This window comes from Pseudorca crassidens, chromosome 4, assembly GCF_039906515.1.
Source record: "Pseudorca crassidens isolate mPseCra1 chromosome 4, mPseCra1.hap1, whole genome shotgun sequence".
Taxonomy (NCBI): Eukaryota; Metazoa; Chordata; class Mammalia; order Artiodactyla; family Delphinidae; genus Pseudorca; species Pseudorca crassidens.
Window position 1 is genome coordinate 122377450 of NC_090299.1, and position 18282 is coordinate 122395731.

The 18282-nt window shown below is 45.4% G+C and overlaps 1 protein-coding gene across 1 annotated transcript in view; it reads left to right on the plus strand.

Moving 5' to 3' along the window:
* Positions 1–385: 385 nt before the first annotated feature.
* RNF175 (ring finger protein 175) overlaps positions 386–18282 on the plus strand; it is a 76869-nt gene continuing 58972 nt past the window's right edge. Inside the window, 3 exon segments of the mRNA XM_067734646.1 lie at positions 386–577; positions 11356–11393; positions 14109–14247. Coding sequence (XP_067590747.1) covers positions 386–577; positions 11356–11393; positions 14109–14247 — 369 coding nt within the window.

The following is an 18282-nucleotide window of genomic DNA, read 5'->3' on the forward strand; positions in this document are numbered from 1 at the left end:
TGTACCAGGGAGCTGTCCCACCTGACTGAGTCTGCAGATAACTGAGGAGGAAGGGGCAGGGGGCTGGGCAGGCAGCAGAGAGTCAGTCTCTGGGCATATGGACCATCACCTGAACTCTTGTCTTCTGATGAACACTTTTTAGGGAGAGAACTGAGGAGAAAATGACCTCACTCGTCCTTGCTCCTCTCTCATCTCCACTGCTCACTCTTAGACTCCCTACATCTTATCCTTTCTGTAGCCTGGTAACAGAGCCACTGGGTCCAGCCCAGAGCACGGGAAGTGGGGTGGGGGGGTGGGGGGCGCAGGACGTTTCACTAGTGAAGGCGGCTGATGGAATGGCTACACTGCAGAGGGCCCCGAGACCCAGAGAGTCTCCTCAGTGGTGATGGTGACCATCATGAGCGTCCCTGCTCTGCAGGAGGCTCCCCGTGCTGGTACCGGGACCGCACTGCCTGGGGCTGGGCATCTGGGCAGCCCCCGCCCGCAGACTCGGAGACCCTCGGCAGCAGCTGTGTGCACCGGAGGTATGGCCACGTGGGCGACGCCGGGGCTGGAGGCGCCCCCCCAGCACGAGCAAGTATCGGGTGTGGGGCACGGGTGTGGGGGAACACCAGGCTGGGGTCCCAAGGCCCGCACAGGGGCTGGGAGGCCACACAGACAGGTCTCCAGGGTCCCCCGCCAGCACCCGGTGTGGACTGGCTGGGGATGGAGGGAGGAATGACCTTCTGGAAAATGCTATCTCTTCACCCCGCCCCACCCCACCCCAGGAGGCCGAGCTCCTCTCCATTTCCCTCTCTGCCTCTTTCCTTTTCTTCTCCCCTTCCTTCTCCCCTTCCCCTCTTTTCCTCTCTCCTCCTTCCCTCCATGTCTCCCCACCCACTCTGTCTCTTCCAGCATGAGCCTTCTGCTCAGCCCTATCCATCCATTCCCTGCCCTCCGTGCTGGCTGCACCCCTCTCTCCTCCTTGCTCCCTGGCGGAACTGGGTGAAGGCCGAGGCACTGCAGGAGGACAGCTGAGGAATGATGGATGTACATCAGGCTCAGCTCTATGGTTCTCACTCTGGAGCAAGTGTCAGAGCCACTTGGAGGGCTGGTTGAAAAGTAGATGTAGATCAATTGCTGGGCTCTGCCCCCAGGATCTCCAAGCCTCACCTCTGGGGTAGGGCCTGACCATTTGCCATCTAACCAGTTCTCAGAGGGTGCTGCTGCTTGAGCTTTGAGAATCACTGGGCTAGCATGTTCTTCCTCCTGCTGGTGGTGATTTCAAACCCAATCGTTCATTTATTTTTCATTCATAGGACAATTCTTAGGTCATGACCAGGTACTGGGAACTGGGGTAGGGAGGGGGGGAAGAATACGATTAGAGGTGGGCCTTTCCTCTCGGAGCTCACATCCTGGAAGGAAAGTAAAACTAGGACACAAATAACTCATTGAGGGTAGGAAGAAATCACTGAACCAAAAACAGGTTCAAGTGAAGCTTTGTAGGATTTCTAAGAAGCAAGGGATTGCTCCTGGCAGGGGGGATGGGCAAGGCTGGTGGGGGGCATGGCATTTGAGCTGGGTCTCAGAGGATGAGTGAGATCTGATCTTGTGGCCATGAGGGGAATGGAAATTCTAAATGGAGGGAACAGCAGTACCAAATTGCTTGGAGGTGAAGAACATTGTTGGGGGATGGAGACCCTGGGGAAAGGGGAGAGGGAGCAGTACTCACTGTGACCCTGGTAGAAATCCAGGGTTCATGAAGGCTTGTAGTGAAAGATAAGGGAGAGAGCTAGGCTGCTGCAGGCCTCATGTCCTGCACTATGCATTTGGGAGTTCGTCTCCAAAATGGAGAAGCTCTAAGGAAACTCCATGGCTTCCTTGCTGGTTCCAAACCCGGATCATCCAGAGAGAGTTATGGATGAAGACCTCTGCACACCAGGAGGGCCAGAAGACTGGCAAGGGTCACTTTTGCTGCTGCTGTTTGCTCTCCCTTAAGGCTGACATCACTGTCTTGCCGTCGCCCTCAGGAGGCATGGTCCCTCTGTTAACTGGGAGGGACCCACAGCTTTCCCCTTAGCCCCAAAGGCAGAGCTGTGTGGTCCAGGAACCAGAAGCCAAGGTGTCACCTGAGAGTTATTTAGAAGTGAGAGTCTGAGTCCCCACCCCAGACGTACTGAATTAAAATCTGCATTTTAACCAGACCCCTGGCACATCAAAGTTTGAGAAGTGCTGGTTTAAACCAGACTTTACAAGAGCCGGGGAAAACAAAAGAAAAATAGATAGGGTTACTGAGCACCCAGTAAAAATTTACTAACCCCCCTATATATTATATCACCCTCTCACTCTGAACCTCGCCCTGTTTTATTTTCCTTCATCGCCATTGCCACCTGAAGTAGTCTATTTGTGTATTTGTTTCTCTAAGAGCCTCTGACACCTCCCGAGGTCCAAGAGAGCAGGCACTTCATCTGCTTTACTAGCTACTAGGGTTCCAGCACTGAAAAAAGTCTGGCAAATGGCAGGATGTCAAGAAATATTCACTGAAAGAGTGAATGAGTGGACGAATGAGCAAACAACCCCATGACCTGGGACACAGTCTGCGCAGCTCCCAGCCAACCTCTCTGTGGCAGAGGTCTGCCCCATTCCCCACCATCCACCTCCCCCCAGCTCAGCGGCACCCCTGGGGTCTGCTGAGTCAGCTAGCCTCGTGTGCTTTTGAGATGCCTCAAAGTTGGAGTGCAAGAGAGCAGAGAGTGTGGATTCATGTGTTCCCTCCTCTGCTTGACTGAGGTCTGCTTTGCAGGCTCTATCGTCCCCCGAGAAGACCCACCTCTGCCCCAAAACTGCTCTCTGCCTCACAGCCCTCCCCTCCCCTCTATGCACAGGAATTTTGTCCTCCTCCCGTAACATGAATTCCTTATCGCTGGACGCAGTGCTCCAAACCTAACACCCTTTCCTCCGGCTCACATGTGCCCTAGGAACATCAGTAGTTTGAGGTCACTGTTCTGCCTTTGTCACTCGTTTTAGCAAGATTCCTCTATCAGATGGATTGTCATGAGGGAAGAGTTGAAAGGGAAAGGTAGCAGCTGGGGTGAGAAAGGATGAGAACCGGCACCAGTGGGGGTTCAGTAGTGGCAGGGGGGGTGGCCCAGCCCTGCCCTCCTGCAGATTCAGACATGGAAATAGTCATCAGTGACGGTGCAGTGTGGCAACAGTGTTCACGGGCCAAATCTGAAGGGCTTCCTGGAGGAAGTGGGTCCAGGGCAACCCACAGGGAGGCTGGTGGTGCAGAAAAAGCATTCAGGAGACAGAAGGTTCTGCTTAGTTGGAGCAGAGGGTGTGCAGGGGCAGTGGACGGAGGTGAGGCCAGAAAGAGACACGAGGCCTCATGAGGGACGTTAACAAGGGTGGCCAGGGGGATGCTAATGTGATCAGTTGGCTTTTGATAAGATCACCTCACTGTTTGAAGAGGGGAAAGGCGAAGGCAAGGGCCCCGGGAGGAGGGGAGCACCCTGGTGCCTGGCTCCATCTCCATCTCTCCTGGCTCAGAGAGCCTTCCCGCCCCCCATCTAGAGTCAGGACCCCTCCCCTGCCGCCGGTTATGCTTTATCACACATTGTATTTATTTTCTTCTAGGATTTACTCCATTAGGTAATTGTTTTGTTTATTTGTTTATTGTCCACCCTTTCTGTCGTACACAAGGCTCTATTCATGAGAACACAACCTCGTCTGTCTTATTCTCCACTGTATGCCAGCCCCACTCAGTGCCTGGCACACAGGAGGTGGTCAATAAATATTTGTTGAATGAATGAAAACGTGGATGGTATAGAGGCCATAGAGGAGGAAAGAAGTGGTTTGCGAGGTCTTTAGAGGTAGCGTCAACGGGAGCGTGACAGGCTGGAGGCGGAGGGTTAGATCAACAATGGTGCCCCAGGTTTCTGCTTTGAGCGATTGGGTAGATGGGATGTGGGGTTATCGGGGGAGGTGGGGGGCGCTGAAATGGGAGCAGTTCAGGTGAAATTAATGTATTCGGTTTGGGGCAGGTTGAGTTCGTGTGCCTGAGGGACATCCAGGTGGATTTGTGTAGAAGTCACTTCATTAGAAGAATCTAGAACTCAAAAGTGAGATTTGGCTTAAAAGGAGAAGAGAGGTCGATTGGAATGATGATGCAGGGATAGGAAGAAAAGGGCTTGGCAACTGACAGACAAGGAGAAGTGGCAAGGAGAGGGCCAAGTAAACACGACTGCTTGATTTCTTCTAAGTGACGTATTCATGTAGAATATATTCAGTATAGACGAATATAAAAAAAGAAGTAAATATCCCAAGTTCCAGCACCACCCACGGGTCATGGCTACGTTTTGGTAACTCTTCTGGATCTCTCTCTCTTCTGGATGTCCCTGTTCTTCATTCTATATAACTGCACATTGACACTGATAGGTTCATATGATACACAGCTGTTTTTGGAGCATGCATTTTTTCTTAACCATACGTCATGGAAATATTTCTGCGTTGATAGATATGGCTCTGCACCATCATTCTAAAGAGCTACATGGATTTCCTTTGCAGAGAGATACCATAACTCATTAACTGATCCCTCACACACTGACACGTAGATTGTTGCCAGTTTTGCGATATTATAAATAAAATTACATGAACACCTGTGTCATCCTTCATTGTCTCTTCATTTCCTTAGAGAATACTCCTAGAACATTCTACACTAGAATAGACAAACACTTACAGTTTTGGTATGGGTTGCCAAATTTCTCTCCAGAGAAACTGTCTTGATGTACACCCACACGTGACATGCGTGAGAGGGCTATATTCCCCCTTGTCATTCTTTTCAGTGAAAATTATACCTTGTTGTTATGGGAATTTTTTCTTTTTATTGCTGATTTTTATTAAAGTTTTGTACATCCCAAATTTAAAGACTCATACATAATTCTGTAAGACTTAAAACAAAAAAAGCATTCTCACTTTCACTCACCTTTCCCCATTCCTGATTTCCACTCCCCAGAGGCAACAATTTTCAACCATTCCACCCATTTTTTCTGGTATGTGTTCCTTATTTTCAATAACACGATCACGCAGCATTTCTTGATTTTTAGTCACTGGTGTTATCTGATTGATTCCCTACTGTGGCTGATGAGAACTATACTCTCTCCCACCAGCCTGTCCACACTGCTTTCCTTTCTTCCATCCTCTCTATTTAGTTACATCACACATCTTGGCTAAGCCTTCACTCACTGCCTACGTTAGCGACTCAAGTGAGTAGTAGTCACTCCCAGCCGGGTTGCTACACATGCACTCTGTACTATTCTGCTTTCCCTTGAGTTTCATGTTCTGGTTTCCTGAGTTTTCTGTGTACCAGTCACCCATTCATCCCCAAACCCACTGCTTGAATTGTATGGATCTTCTCAACATGCCAGAACACACTGGCTGATCTCTCGACTTCATCTTTTTCTTGGAGATGCACTTGGTGAAACCCCCATGCCTGGTCCAGTCTAGGCTGGCCGCATCCCCAGTCTGAGGCCCAGACACCAGTCCTGGATGCCCCTCCACCGTCCTTCTGGGGCATCCCTTCACCTGGAGGGGACTCTCCTGGTTGCACTCCTCTTTCCTGGAAATCCGGTTTTTCTCTTTCTCATTTTACTCTGTTGTTTCAGTCGAGCATCCTGAGATAGGACACATGGGAGATGAATGTTTTTGAAATGTTGCATGTCCATAAATATCTTCATTCTGCTTCCAGACTTGATTGGTAGTTTGTCTATAGAAGTAATTTTCCCTTGGAAGTTTGAACACTTTGTTCTGCTCTCTTTGTGACTTGTGGAGATGGTGTTCAGGGGTCAGTGCCATCCTGAGTTTTGATGCTTTACATTTGACCTGCGTTTTTTCTCTGGATAGGCTCTTCCTTCTGAGCCACAATTTTCAAATTTCCAACTGGTGTGACTTGACGTGGCTCTTTTTTCATTTATTGTGCTGGGCACCTGGGAGTCCTTTCATTTGAAAACAGGTGTCTTTCAATCCTTGGGAATTTTCTTGTAGAAGTTCTCTTAAATTTCTTACTTTCAGCCATCTTGTTGTCTTGTTCTGGAACTACTCTATTTTGGATTTGAGATTTCCTGGCCAGATTCTCTAACTTTCATATATTTTCTTTCTTCTTTTCCATTTCCGTTGGTGGTTTTTGGTTATTCTTTCTGAGGGAATTTCATAAATTATCTTCAACTTTTCCATGAGATTTTCAATTTCTGTTCTCAAATTTTTCATTTCTAAGAGCTTTTGTTTGTTTCCATTTTTAAAGCCTGGGGTCCTTGTCATCATTGCAGAACCCTTTCCTGACTCAAGGACTTGGTGATCTTTGGCCATCTGTTTATATTTAAGGGGAGACACTAAAACACTGTTCAGAAGCTTCCGTAAGCAGAGAGAACTTGTTGACGGGCAGGCTGAGCTGGAAGGGGACCTACCTGGCCTTTTCACGGGAAGAATGATGACGGTCCATATCTGTAAGTCTTTTCTCTAGTCCTGGATGGTTTTACAAAGAGTACTCTCGTCTTCCATGTGCTGTCTGGCAGCCAGCATCCCCCGCCAAGTGGCAGGCCCACATCTGATAGGCCCAGGGCAAGAGTACAAATAAAGTCCCACATGCCACATGTCTAAAGATTATAAGCCAAGCTGCTCTGCCAGGCCTGCCTGCAGGGTCCACCCGGGACCTGTGCAGCCTGCTTGACCCAGAGCTTACAGGGGTCATGCCCTCCGCACCCGCCCCGCTGCTTGCAAACCGGAGTGTATAAAGACCTGCTGGGGCTGGACATGCGTGTATCCATTTCCCGGAGCTGCCATAACAATAGGAATTTACTGGAGAGATAAATTGGGAGATTCGGATGACATCCAGACACTACTATATATAAAATAGATAACTAATAAGGACCTAGTGTATAGCACAGGGAACTCTACTCAGTACTCTGTAATGGCCTATATGGGAAAAGAATCTGAAAAAGAATAGATACATGTATATGTATGACTGAATCACCGTGCTGTACACCTGAAACTAACACAATATTGTAAATCAACTGTACTCTGATAAAAATTATTTTAAAAGTACAGAAAATAAAAGAAATATTGACAGAAAAGGGAAAAAAAAAACATTAGAAATTTACTCTTTCACAGCTCTGGAGGCCAGAAGTCCAAAACCTGCGTATAGGCAGGGCCGTGATTGCTCCAAGGACTCTAGGGTGAATCCTTCTTCGCCTCTTCCAGCCTCGGGGGACTCCAAGTGTCTTTGGCTTATAGCTGCTTATCTCCAGTCTCTGCCTCTGTCTTCACGTGGCCTCCTCCTGCATGTTTCTCCTCTGTGCTTATGTGTCTCTGGGTGTCAAATCTCCCTCTGACTTTCTCTTATACGGACACCAGCCGTTGGCTTTAAGGCCCACTGTAAATCCTGGATGATCCCATCCCAAGATCCTTAACTTGATCACATCTGCAAAGACTCTATTTCCAAATAAGATCAAGTCATGGGTACCAGAGGTTAAGAATTGGCCATATCTTTGGGGGGGGCGGGGCGTGGAGGGACATAGTTCAACCCACGGCAGCACAGAAACCAGGGAGGAGCGCTGGTGCCATCAGACGCCCCAAGGACCCGGGGTAGGAAGGGCCCCCGCCGCACACCTTACCTCCTCACTTCTCAGACTTAGGATTTCCAGGCTGATCCTAGCTCCTTCCAAACGACCCCACCGCAGTGGAGGGAGAGAGGCAGTGCAGTTACAAGGGGGACCCCATCTCCTTAGACACCAGCTTCGGATGGCCTAGGGGGGTGGGCAAATTAAAAACTCTATCTCTGATTTCCCAGGGCTGGGGCTGTTCTTTATTTCCGCCCTTCTCCCTCAACCCACCTGAGGGCCTCCACTCTACACCAGCCCTCTTCTGTCAATTTCTACTCAACCAGCGACAAAACTTTCAAAATATTTTCTTAAGAGTTAGAAAAGACAAAAAAAAAGTTTTTGTGTTTCCAGGTTAGAGATGCACAGGGCCTTGTAGAGCAAGGCAATGCCCGTGGGGCCTAATAGAGGACGGGACTGGGATCCCTCCTCCAGACACAGGCTTTCAGTGCCTCCGCCCTCCCTCCCAGCTCCTGGGCCTCTGAGCCCCATCCAATTGCCCTAGGGGTGGGGTGCAGGGGAGAAGGACACAAAGCCTCCCACCACTCTTAACCGAACCTTCTGTTTTCACCCAGCTGCACCCACACTTCCAGAAGTGCTAGGCCCCTCCACCCCTCAGCCTTCCCAAGGGTCTTCAGCACAATCAGTCTTCTTTCACAAAGGCTTTTCCAAAGGTTTTACTAGTGAGTTGAAACATCTTTTCATAAATGAGCCATTTGTATTTCCTCTTTTATGAAGTTCTTGTTCATGTGCCTTGCCCTTTGGAAATGTTTTGTCTCTTTTGGATTAAATTGCAAAAGCTCTTTTTCTATTCAAGTTATTCACTTCTTGCCTTCTCATATGTTGTATATTCTCCAGTTTAATTTGTCTTTCAAATATCGGTGATTTTAACGTATTTGATTTTTATGTCCTCAAAATTCATCGATTTTTTTACTTTACAATTTCTGGGCTCCACGTCATACTTAGAAATGCCTTCTTCACTGCGTGAGTATTCAAATACTTACCCATATTTACTTCTAGCCCTTTTAAGATTTTCCTTTTTACATTTAAATATTTGATCCTTCTGAAGCCGGGTATGGATCCGGCTTTACATTTTTCCCAAATGACCAGCTAAGGGTCTCAGCACCCTTTATTGAACAATCCATTTCTTTCTCACTGATTTCTCACTGCTTATCATAGGGAGTTGGGTCTGTCCCTGGCCTCTGTGTTTCGTTCACTCATCTGTCTTCTTTATCCTGGGCCAGTAATGCTTTCAATTAATTTCTGTGGCTGTATTATAGATTTCAGTGGCTGAGAAGCCAAGTCTTTACTCTTCTGAATTTTCCTGTCTATCCTTATGCTTATCCTTCAGATAAGCATAAGTCTTAGTGTCATTTCAATTTCCAAAATAAATCCTCTTAGGATCCCAGATGGGCTTACATACCAGAAAAAAATTGTCCAAAAGTAGATTCCACCCTAGAAAAAAATATTGTGCTATAGGGAACTATTACTAGGAAAGAGATGTCCCTAAGTATATCATTATCATTTCCATCATCATCATCGTGTGCTTGTTCCCTAGGAAATAAGAATATTGTTTCAATATCACTTGATCTAAGGAAGTTCTTAACTATATCCAATATTTAGCAGAAATCTTTTCAGCTATAATTTCCACTCCCTAAGCTTTCCTGGTCTTCTGTAGAATAATTTATCATAGTTCTTTTAAAATGGCTTGAGAAACAGACTAACAGATATAGAAAACAAACTAGTGGTTACCCAAGTGGAAAGGGAGGTGGGAGGGCAAATTAGGGGTGTGGGATTAAGAGATACAAACTACTATGTATAAAATAGATAAGCAACAAGGTTACCCTGTATAGCACAGAGAATTATAGCATTATCTTGTAATAACTTTTAATGGAGTATAATCTATAAAATACTGAATCACTCTGCTGTACACCTGAAACTAATATAATATGGTAAATCAACTATACTTCAATAAAAAGGCTTAGAATCTGATAGATAGCGACACATTTATGCCCGGGGCTATATTGCTTGTAAAAGTCAAAGGGGATTTATCTTCTCAACAAAACACCCAGTTCCCTGTTTTAAGGTTATCTGAACAAAAAGCACTGTGAACCCAAAGATCTTGAATAGCAAAAGGAAAAGGACCCAGGGGGTCTTTGGTTACAACTTTTACTGAGATAATTGGCCCTTGGACGAAGCACCTTCTTACAAAACTCTCATCTATTGTCTTATTTATACTCACAGTACTCCAGTGAAGTAGACAAGAGCAGCTTTTACGTCAATCTCCAGTCTCTAAGAAGGAAATGGAGACAAACACAGGTTGGTGACGTGCCCTGGGTCACCCAAAGCCCCAGTCAGCTCGATGTTTAGTGCTGGGTGGTGCTGGGTGGCTGCATGGCTCAGGGCTCCAAGCCCATCCAGTGTTTTCTCCCCCAAAGCAGATGTCAGACGAGTGGGCCCTATCAGACAAAACGAGGGGACTCGGGTACCGCTCTTCCCTGAGGGTTGCCACTAAGGTTTTGCTCCTGGAAAGCAGCCTTGAGCCCAGGTGCTGTGACCTCCAGTTGGATATCAGGGACCACCTGGTGGGACCACCAGTGGGCAGAGAGCCCGGGAGAAGCTGCCAGCATCCCCTGCTGCCTCACCCACTTCCTCTCCTGGCATCATCCAGCCAGCCCTCGCATTGTGCAGATACTGCCCAAGCCTCTGCTTAGCTGTATCACCTGGAGCTTTCATCTCTCTTACAAGGGAACCTCTCCAGCCTCTGACCAAGGCATAGGTGTTTTACGGAACCTGTTGACCTCAAGTCAGAGAAAGCCTAGCCTGAAATAAGAATGGCGCTGTTTCTTTCCATCTGTCAGAATTGTTTATTCCATTTGAAGAAAACAAAGGGAAAAAAAGCTGGTTAATGTCAGATTTGTGTAACAGATGCTTTATTTGCCTTCTCTTCTTTGCCATCATTAGGGATTTTTAGCTTTTGATGCTACTGGACTAGAGATTAAGCAGCCTGTGTTCTCCATGAAGGTTATACGATGATGTCTTTTCGAAGATTGGCCTTAAAGGCTTCAAATGACCCAAGGTAGTGGATTAGCAGTGACCAGCGGAAGGCAGGCAGCATGTGGGAACACTCTGTGGGTCAGCCTAAAGCACTTCCTGGGGACGGTCTCTATGCTCTCCCGCTCAGTGTGCAAGGGCAAGGCCACATTACCGCCCTTCCCTGGGGTCAGGGTTTAAATTAAATAGACAGGAGGACACAAAAATGCTGCGAACAAGTAGCTGGTCAGCTCTGACTCTAAAACCTTGAACTTGGAGATGATATTTACTCATTGGCATCATTTAAGACACCAGCAAAACAGATGTTTTTCAGAGGTTCTCCAATTCACAGATCATATACCAGAAGCCAGGGTAACATTGCCCATTAGGAGGCCACTCCCTACAACCTTGACTGAATTGCCAGACAAAACCACAGGAATGGGGCCTCATCTGGTTCTCTGACCTTAGACAGAAGAATCAAGTATTTATTAATAGTGACCTGATTACTGTTTTGTTTAGGGTGTGTATGTGTATGTGTGTTTTTGTTCCATAAGCAAATATTTTATTAACACTTTCATCCTAAATTATTCCAGTACTAAGAAACATCACTCTTTTTCATGGTTTGGGTTTTTCTCATGTAATGTTTTAAAATGCAAGCTAAGAAAACAAGAAAACTTTTTCTGTTTTTCAGATCTCTCAGACAAAGCTTCCTGCAGATGATGAGTGGAAGGAAGTGATTTGTATTCTTTTATAGCTGGTGTACTAAAAATTAGACTTCCATCTTAACAGTTTGAGAAATTAAATGAAGCCATCATTTTATTTATAAATTTCCCAGGATAGAAGATGGGTTAGCATGGCCATGTGTGCACAGTGATTGTATAGACCAAAGCCACAGGGATTTCATCTGTTTTCTGCAGTAGGCTCCATGCAGTCCCACAAATGCGTATGTCCCTCAATACATGTCCTTGTATGTCCTTGTCCTCTGAGGCACAAGACACATCTGGTTTTCTTTATAGGCTGTTTCCCCTGTGCTGTGGCACCTACTGTGGGACCGTTGGACCCCTATGGGCACCAAATGAAATAAAAGTGAAATGTTCCTCCTTTTTTGCTTTATGGTTGTCAATTATGAATGTATTCCTAATCAAAGTAGAAATGTTTATTACATTTGTACACTACTTTATACTTTCCAAAGTACTTCCACATAGGTTAACCATCTGAGATGCATTTTACTGTATATGCACAAAATAGATTAATGTCATAAAGTATATTTTGTTTGATATCTATGCAAGCCCTCTTTTAGACTGATGATAAATTCACTCTTCTATCTACATGGCCTAAGTAGAAGTCCACTCATTACAGAAAATATTAAATAGTTATTTGGTATTTGGGGCTGTAAAAACTATAACTAAGTGCTTGTACCCTTTTATTTTTCTTGCACTTCCCGTTTCTTCAGAAGAGTGCATATATTTTTAAAAGAGCTTCTAGAAATCATTCTCGGCTCCTAAGCTAAGCTTCCAACACAGAAACTAATAGCCATGTAATTTTATGCAGGTTGCTTACCTGATGTGGATTTCAGCTTCTTCCTTTGATAAATGAAGGGGTCTCAGTACATCTATGGTACCTCCCAGCACTAACATTCTCAGATTCCATCTCAGGAAAGTTGAACTCAAGCAGGAATATTTATGAGGGTCTATGGGCTCATTTCTGTGCATTCTCCAGCAGGGGGCACCCCTGGGATTTGGATGGGGCTCTTACTGAGGCAGCTCTGTAGAATTGCTGGTAAAGACAAAGACTCAACCCAGGTACCCAACAAGTGCCTTTAAAAGGTCCCAGAATGTTACCCTGGAGTGCTTTTTGATCAGTGCTCTAACTAAATATATATTGTGACCAGTCATAAGTGGACACTAAGAGATTTTGTGACTGATGGTTCCCCACTTGGGGTGAAAGATAATGCTAACCAGTATTTATAAAATAATTGATTGGCAAGATTCATACTTTTCCCCCTTTTCCCTAATCTTGATCTCGGACTGCTCTCTCCTCTAGGCCAGTGAATCCCAATCTTGGCTGCACCTTAAAATCACACAGGGAACTTTAAAAATTACTGATGCCTGGATCCCATTCTGGAAATCTCTATCAGTTTGCTCAGGCTGCCATAGCAAAGCACCACAGACTGAGTGCTATAACAACAGAAATCTATTTTCTCACAGACTGGAGGCTAGAAGTCTAAGATCCAGAGGTCGGCAGGCTTTGATTTCTTCTAAAGCCTCCCTCCTTGGCTTGCAGGTGGCCACCTTCTCCTTGTGTCTTCCCTGTGGGAGTCTGTGTCCTCACGTATAAGGACACCAGTCATGTTGGATTAGGACCCGTCCTAACAACCTCATTTACCTTAATTGCCTCCTTAAAGACCCCCTCTCCAAACACAGTCACATTCCGAGGTCCTAGGGGTTAGGACTTCAACATATGAATTTTGAGGGGACCCAGTTCAGCCCAGAACACCCAGCAATGCTCACTTCATTGATCTGGGGTCCAGCCTGGGCACTGTGATTTTTAAAAGCTCCCCAGTGATTTCCAACTCACAGACCAGGTCAAGAGCCTCTGCTCTAGACTCCCTTAGAGACCACTTCTGCTGTAGGAAGTTAAACCAGATGACATAATATTTTAGTGGTTTTCTCTACCATTGTATAAAATTAAAGAGTCCATCCTCTGAATGTTTGCGCCTAAGATAATAATTAGGCCTCTTCTTTCTCCTTATAATGAAAATGATTTATACAACCCAGGAGTTTTCTGTAGCCCCGCGGATAATATTCTCTTCACAGGCACCATCTGCAGGATATCCTTGTACTTGAGAATGTTAGCAATTACTTGAAATTACCAATATTTGACTGTTCTTTTTTTTTACTTTCAAAAATGGCAATTTCATATGATTCAACCTAATAGCAATTATTATTCTTCATATAGGTACAAATAAAATATATATGTGCTTTACAGTTTTAGACCAATCTTGTGAGGTACAGAGGGATCATCATTTGAGATTTGCAAATGAGGAAACTGAGGCTCAAATAGAATAAGTGACTTTCCCAAGGTGATCAACATGGCAGATCAGGGGCTAGAACCCAGGTCTTCCCAGGGCCCATCAGTGAGCTTTTGGCCCCATCACTTTCCTTGAAAGGACAAGGCTGAGGCCAAAAGCACATGGGAAAGCTAAGGGCTGAGAGGAATTGGTTTTGCTGACAAACTCAGGCTCCTCCTTTCAGCTGTCCCTTCCCCAAGCCCAGGGGAAAGGGAAGAACCAAGAAGGACTTTGGAAAACTTTGTAATCAAAGCTTCAAAAACCCTACATTTGAAATTCCCAGTTGCTTCTTATGAATCCCACCTATTTTTCTTGTTCTGCTAAATGTGCAAGAGTTGAGGGCTTTTTCAGCTGACCTCCTTTGCTGGTTCCAGCCTGCGGCAGGAGAGGATGTACAGGATGCACGGCCATGAGGCCGTGCACGTGGAGATGGTCTTGATCTTCCTCTGTGCCCTGGTCATCGCCCAGATAGTGCTGGTGCAGTGGAGACAGAAGCATGGTCATTCCGACAACGTGAGTCACCCCGGGGGCCGCTGGAAACCTGCTCCTCTTCCCACCACATCCCTCCTTTGTCACCACTTTGAAGGAAATGGTTTGGTTTCAGTTGGTGGCTCTCAACCCAGTACAGTTTTGCTCTCAGAAGCAACATCTGGAAACATTTGTGATGGTCACGTCTTAGAGGGAGGGGAGGGGGGATAGGAGCTGCTACTGGAATGTAGTGGGTAGAGGCCAGGGATGCCGCTGAAAATGCACAGGACAGCTCCTCATGACAAAAATGTCAATAGTGCCAAGATTGAGAAACCCTGGTTTAAGTAACCCAATTTTCCTTTTGGGCATGAACTACTTCTGCCAGTGGCCCAGGACAGGAGGATTAGGAATGGCAGAAACAAAAGACTGAGTCTGTCTAACTTTGTTTCATTAGCAATAAACTGTCTTGGCATTGATGGTTTCCATATCCAAGGAAGTGTGATAAGGCAGACACTGCGCTGACCTTGGCCACACAGAGCGGGATCCCGTTGTCACAGACCAATCCCACCCAAGCATGCCCACTGAAGCCTTCCCATCTCATAGCCTCAGAGTCATACCCTGGGCTTGTTGGACCCGAGACCAGGCTACTGCAATGTGGAGAGCAGTGGTGCTCACATCTCAGGGCACATCAGAATCACCTGGCGGGCTCCTTCAGTCAGATTCCCAGGTCCCACCCCCAGAGTTTTTGATTCAATAGGGGCCAAATAATTTGCACATGAACAAGTTCCCAAGTGATACTGATGTTACTGGTCCTGGGACCGCATGCTGAGAACCAATGGTTTAGACCTGAGTATGGCCTGAGTGGAGAAACGTTGCAGAGGAGAAAGGTCCTCAATTAACACTCTCCATGGTTCGGGTCTTGGACTGGTCGTTGTATAAGAAGACTTGCCTGTGACATATGAAGGGCTGGCTTAGACCAGTATTTTATTTTCTTTTTACCCATCATAAATATTACTTCCTACATAGCATGGGATCTAAAGGAATTCTTTTGAGTTCCCTATAATATGTAAATTTAGGTAATTTTGAACATTTATTTAGAAAGGGGAATCTTGGGGGGAGGGGTTTGTTTGTTCTTTAAGCAAATGCATCCATGTGCTGCCATGTCACCATTGCCTTGTCAATTAAAATGAACACCCTCTATATTCCACTTGGACAAATTTTCTTCACTGCGTCCATCAATGTGGAGTTCACACACTGGCTATACCACAGATACACCTGCCCATGAGTCAGAGGTCCCTTGAAGGGCTTGTTGCCATTGAAGGTTCTGACCCTTGGTGGCTCAGGCTACAACTGTTGATTAGCTGGAGTGGTCTGCCCAAGTTGTTTCCTGTTGCTCACTACACAGTTGTACTGCCTAGAATGTCTCTCCAGGGACGTTGCTTTTGACTGTTCTCCACTCCCCCCACCCCAAAACTAGACCCTGTTAGTCACCCCACTTCTCCCTGAGGTTCCTGTTCCTGTGTCCTTCTGTCACACATCTGTGCTATTTTATGGCTACCCAGAGGGCCACTGTGGTCCTAAGGATACCTTGGAGGTAACCAGGTGACTGTGATCGTGGCATCTCTTAGGATGACCCAGTCTGACACTTTGACAAAGCCAGGAGTCTAAAGATGCCCTCAGGGTCAAGGACAGATTTGGGTCTCATTGGAGCTGTGGAGCCATTGGAACTGTTCTGGGTTGGCTCATAGATACAACTGAAAATACAGTGGAGTATATTCTACTTCTTTGCCCATCTGTCCATCTATTACTGTATTGCCCCAAAGGAACAGGTGGTGTAGCCCCCTTCCCCTGCATGTCTCTGATGACAATCTTTAGCTCAAGGTGAGATCCAGCACGTGAGTCTGAGCTTTCCCCATGCTGCGGCTTTGACTTTGCCCCATGCTGTACATCCTACTTGTAGGTTCACTACAAGAGCCAACATCAGAACTCAGCCATTTCAGGAACTCTTGGTGACATCTGCAAACACTGGGCCTGGAAATGGTTCCCAGAGCACAAGTAGCTGATTCCAGCACTGGTTTCCAGCTTTTTTATTGTGCTCTGCATGAACAGGATCCAAAAACCTGAACTTAATACATTGCTCAGTTTAATATCTTTGGGATGGAATTTGCTGAACATGTTTCCACAAAAGCTGACCTAAATAGCCTTATCATCCAAACATAACCTAACTTTTAACTTGTTTCTCTTCTCATTTAAGATTATGTAGGACCTGCTAGAGCTTTGAACATGTTCATGAGGTTCCTGGCTCTTTTCTTTTTCTTTTTTAAAATTTTTACATCTTTTTTTAACATCTTTATTGGATATAAATGCTTTACAATGTTGTGTTAGTTTCTGCTGTATAGCAAAGTGAATCAGCTATATGTATACATATATCCCCATATCCCCTCCCTCTTGTGTCTCCCTCCCACCCTCCCTATTCCACCCCTCTAGGTGGTCACAAAGCACTGAGCTGATCTCCCTGTGCTATGCAGCTGCTTCCCACTAGCTATCTATTTTACATTTGGTAGTGTATATAGGTCCATGCCACTCTCTCACTCTGTCCCAGCTTACCCTTCCCCCTCCCTATGTCCTCAAGTCCATTCTCTATGTCTATATCTTTATTCCTGTCCTGCCCCTAGTTTGTTCAGTACCTTTTCTTTTTTTTTTTAGATTCCATATATATGTGTTAGCATACAATATTTCTTTTTCTCTTTCTGACTTACTTCACTCTGTATGACAGACCCTAGGTCCATCCACCTCACTACAAATAACTCAGTTTCGTTTCTTTTTATGGCTGAGTAATACTCCATTGTATATATGTGCCACATCTTCTTTATCCATTCATCTGTTGATGGACACTTTGGTTGCTTCCATGTCCTGGCTATTGTAAGTAGTACTGCAATGAACATTGTGGTACATGACTCTTTTTGAATTATGGTTTTCTCAGGGTATATGCCCAGTAGTGGGATTGCTGTGTCGTATGGTAGTTCTATTTTCAGTTTTCTAAGGAACCTCCATACTGTTCTCCATAGTGGCTGTATCAATTTACATTCCTACCAACAGTGCAAGAGGGTTCCCTTTTCTCCACACCCTCTCCAGCATTTACTCTTTGCAGATTTTTTGTTGATGGCCATTCTGACCGTTGAGAGGTGATACTTCATTGTAGTTTAATTTGCATTTCTCTAATGACTAGTGATGTTGAGCATCGTTTCATGTGTTTGTTGGCAACCTGTATATCTTCTTTGGAGAAATGTCCATTTAGGTCTTCTGCCCATTTTTGGATTGGGTTGTTTGTTTTTTTGATATTGAGCTACATGAGCTGCTTGTATATTTTGGAGATGAATCTTTTGTCAGTTGCTTCATTTGCAAATATTTTCTCCTATTCTGAGGGTTGTCTTTTTGTCTTGTTTATGGTTTCCTTTGCTATGCAAAAGCTTTTAAGTTACATTAGGTCCCATTTGTTTATTTTTGTTTTTATTTCCATTTCTCTAGGAGGTGGGTCAAAAGGATCTTGCTGTGATTTATATTATAGAGTGTTCTGCCTATGTTTTCCTCTACTAGTTTTATAGTGTCTGGTCTTACATTTAGGTCTTTAATCCATTTTGAGTTTATTTTTCTGTATGGTGTTAGGGAGTGTTCTAAATTCATTCTTTCACATGTAGCTGTCCAGTTTTCCCAACACCACTTATTGAAGAGGCTGCCTTTTCTCCATTGTATATTCTGGCCTCCTTTATCAATGATAAGGTGACCATATGTGCATGGGTTTATCTCTGGGCTTTCTATCCTGTTCCATTGATCTATATTTCTGTTTTTGTGCCAGTACCATACTGTCTTGATTACTGTAACTTTGTAGTGTAGTCTGAAGTCAGGGAGCCTGATTCCTCCAGCTCCATTTTTCTTTCTCAAGATTGCTTTGGCTCTTCAGGGTCTTTTGTATTTCCATACGAATTGTCATATTTTTGTTCTAGTTCTGTGAAAAATGCCATTAGTAGTTTGAAAGGGATTGCACTGAATCTGTAGATTGCTTTGGGTAGTATAGTCATT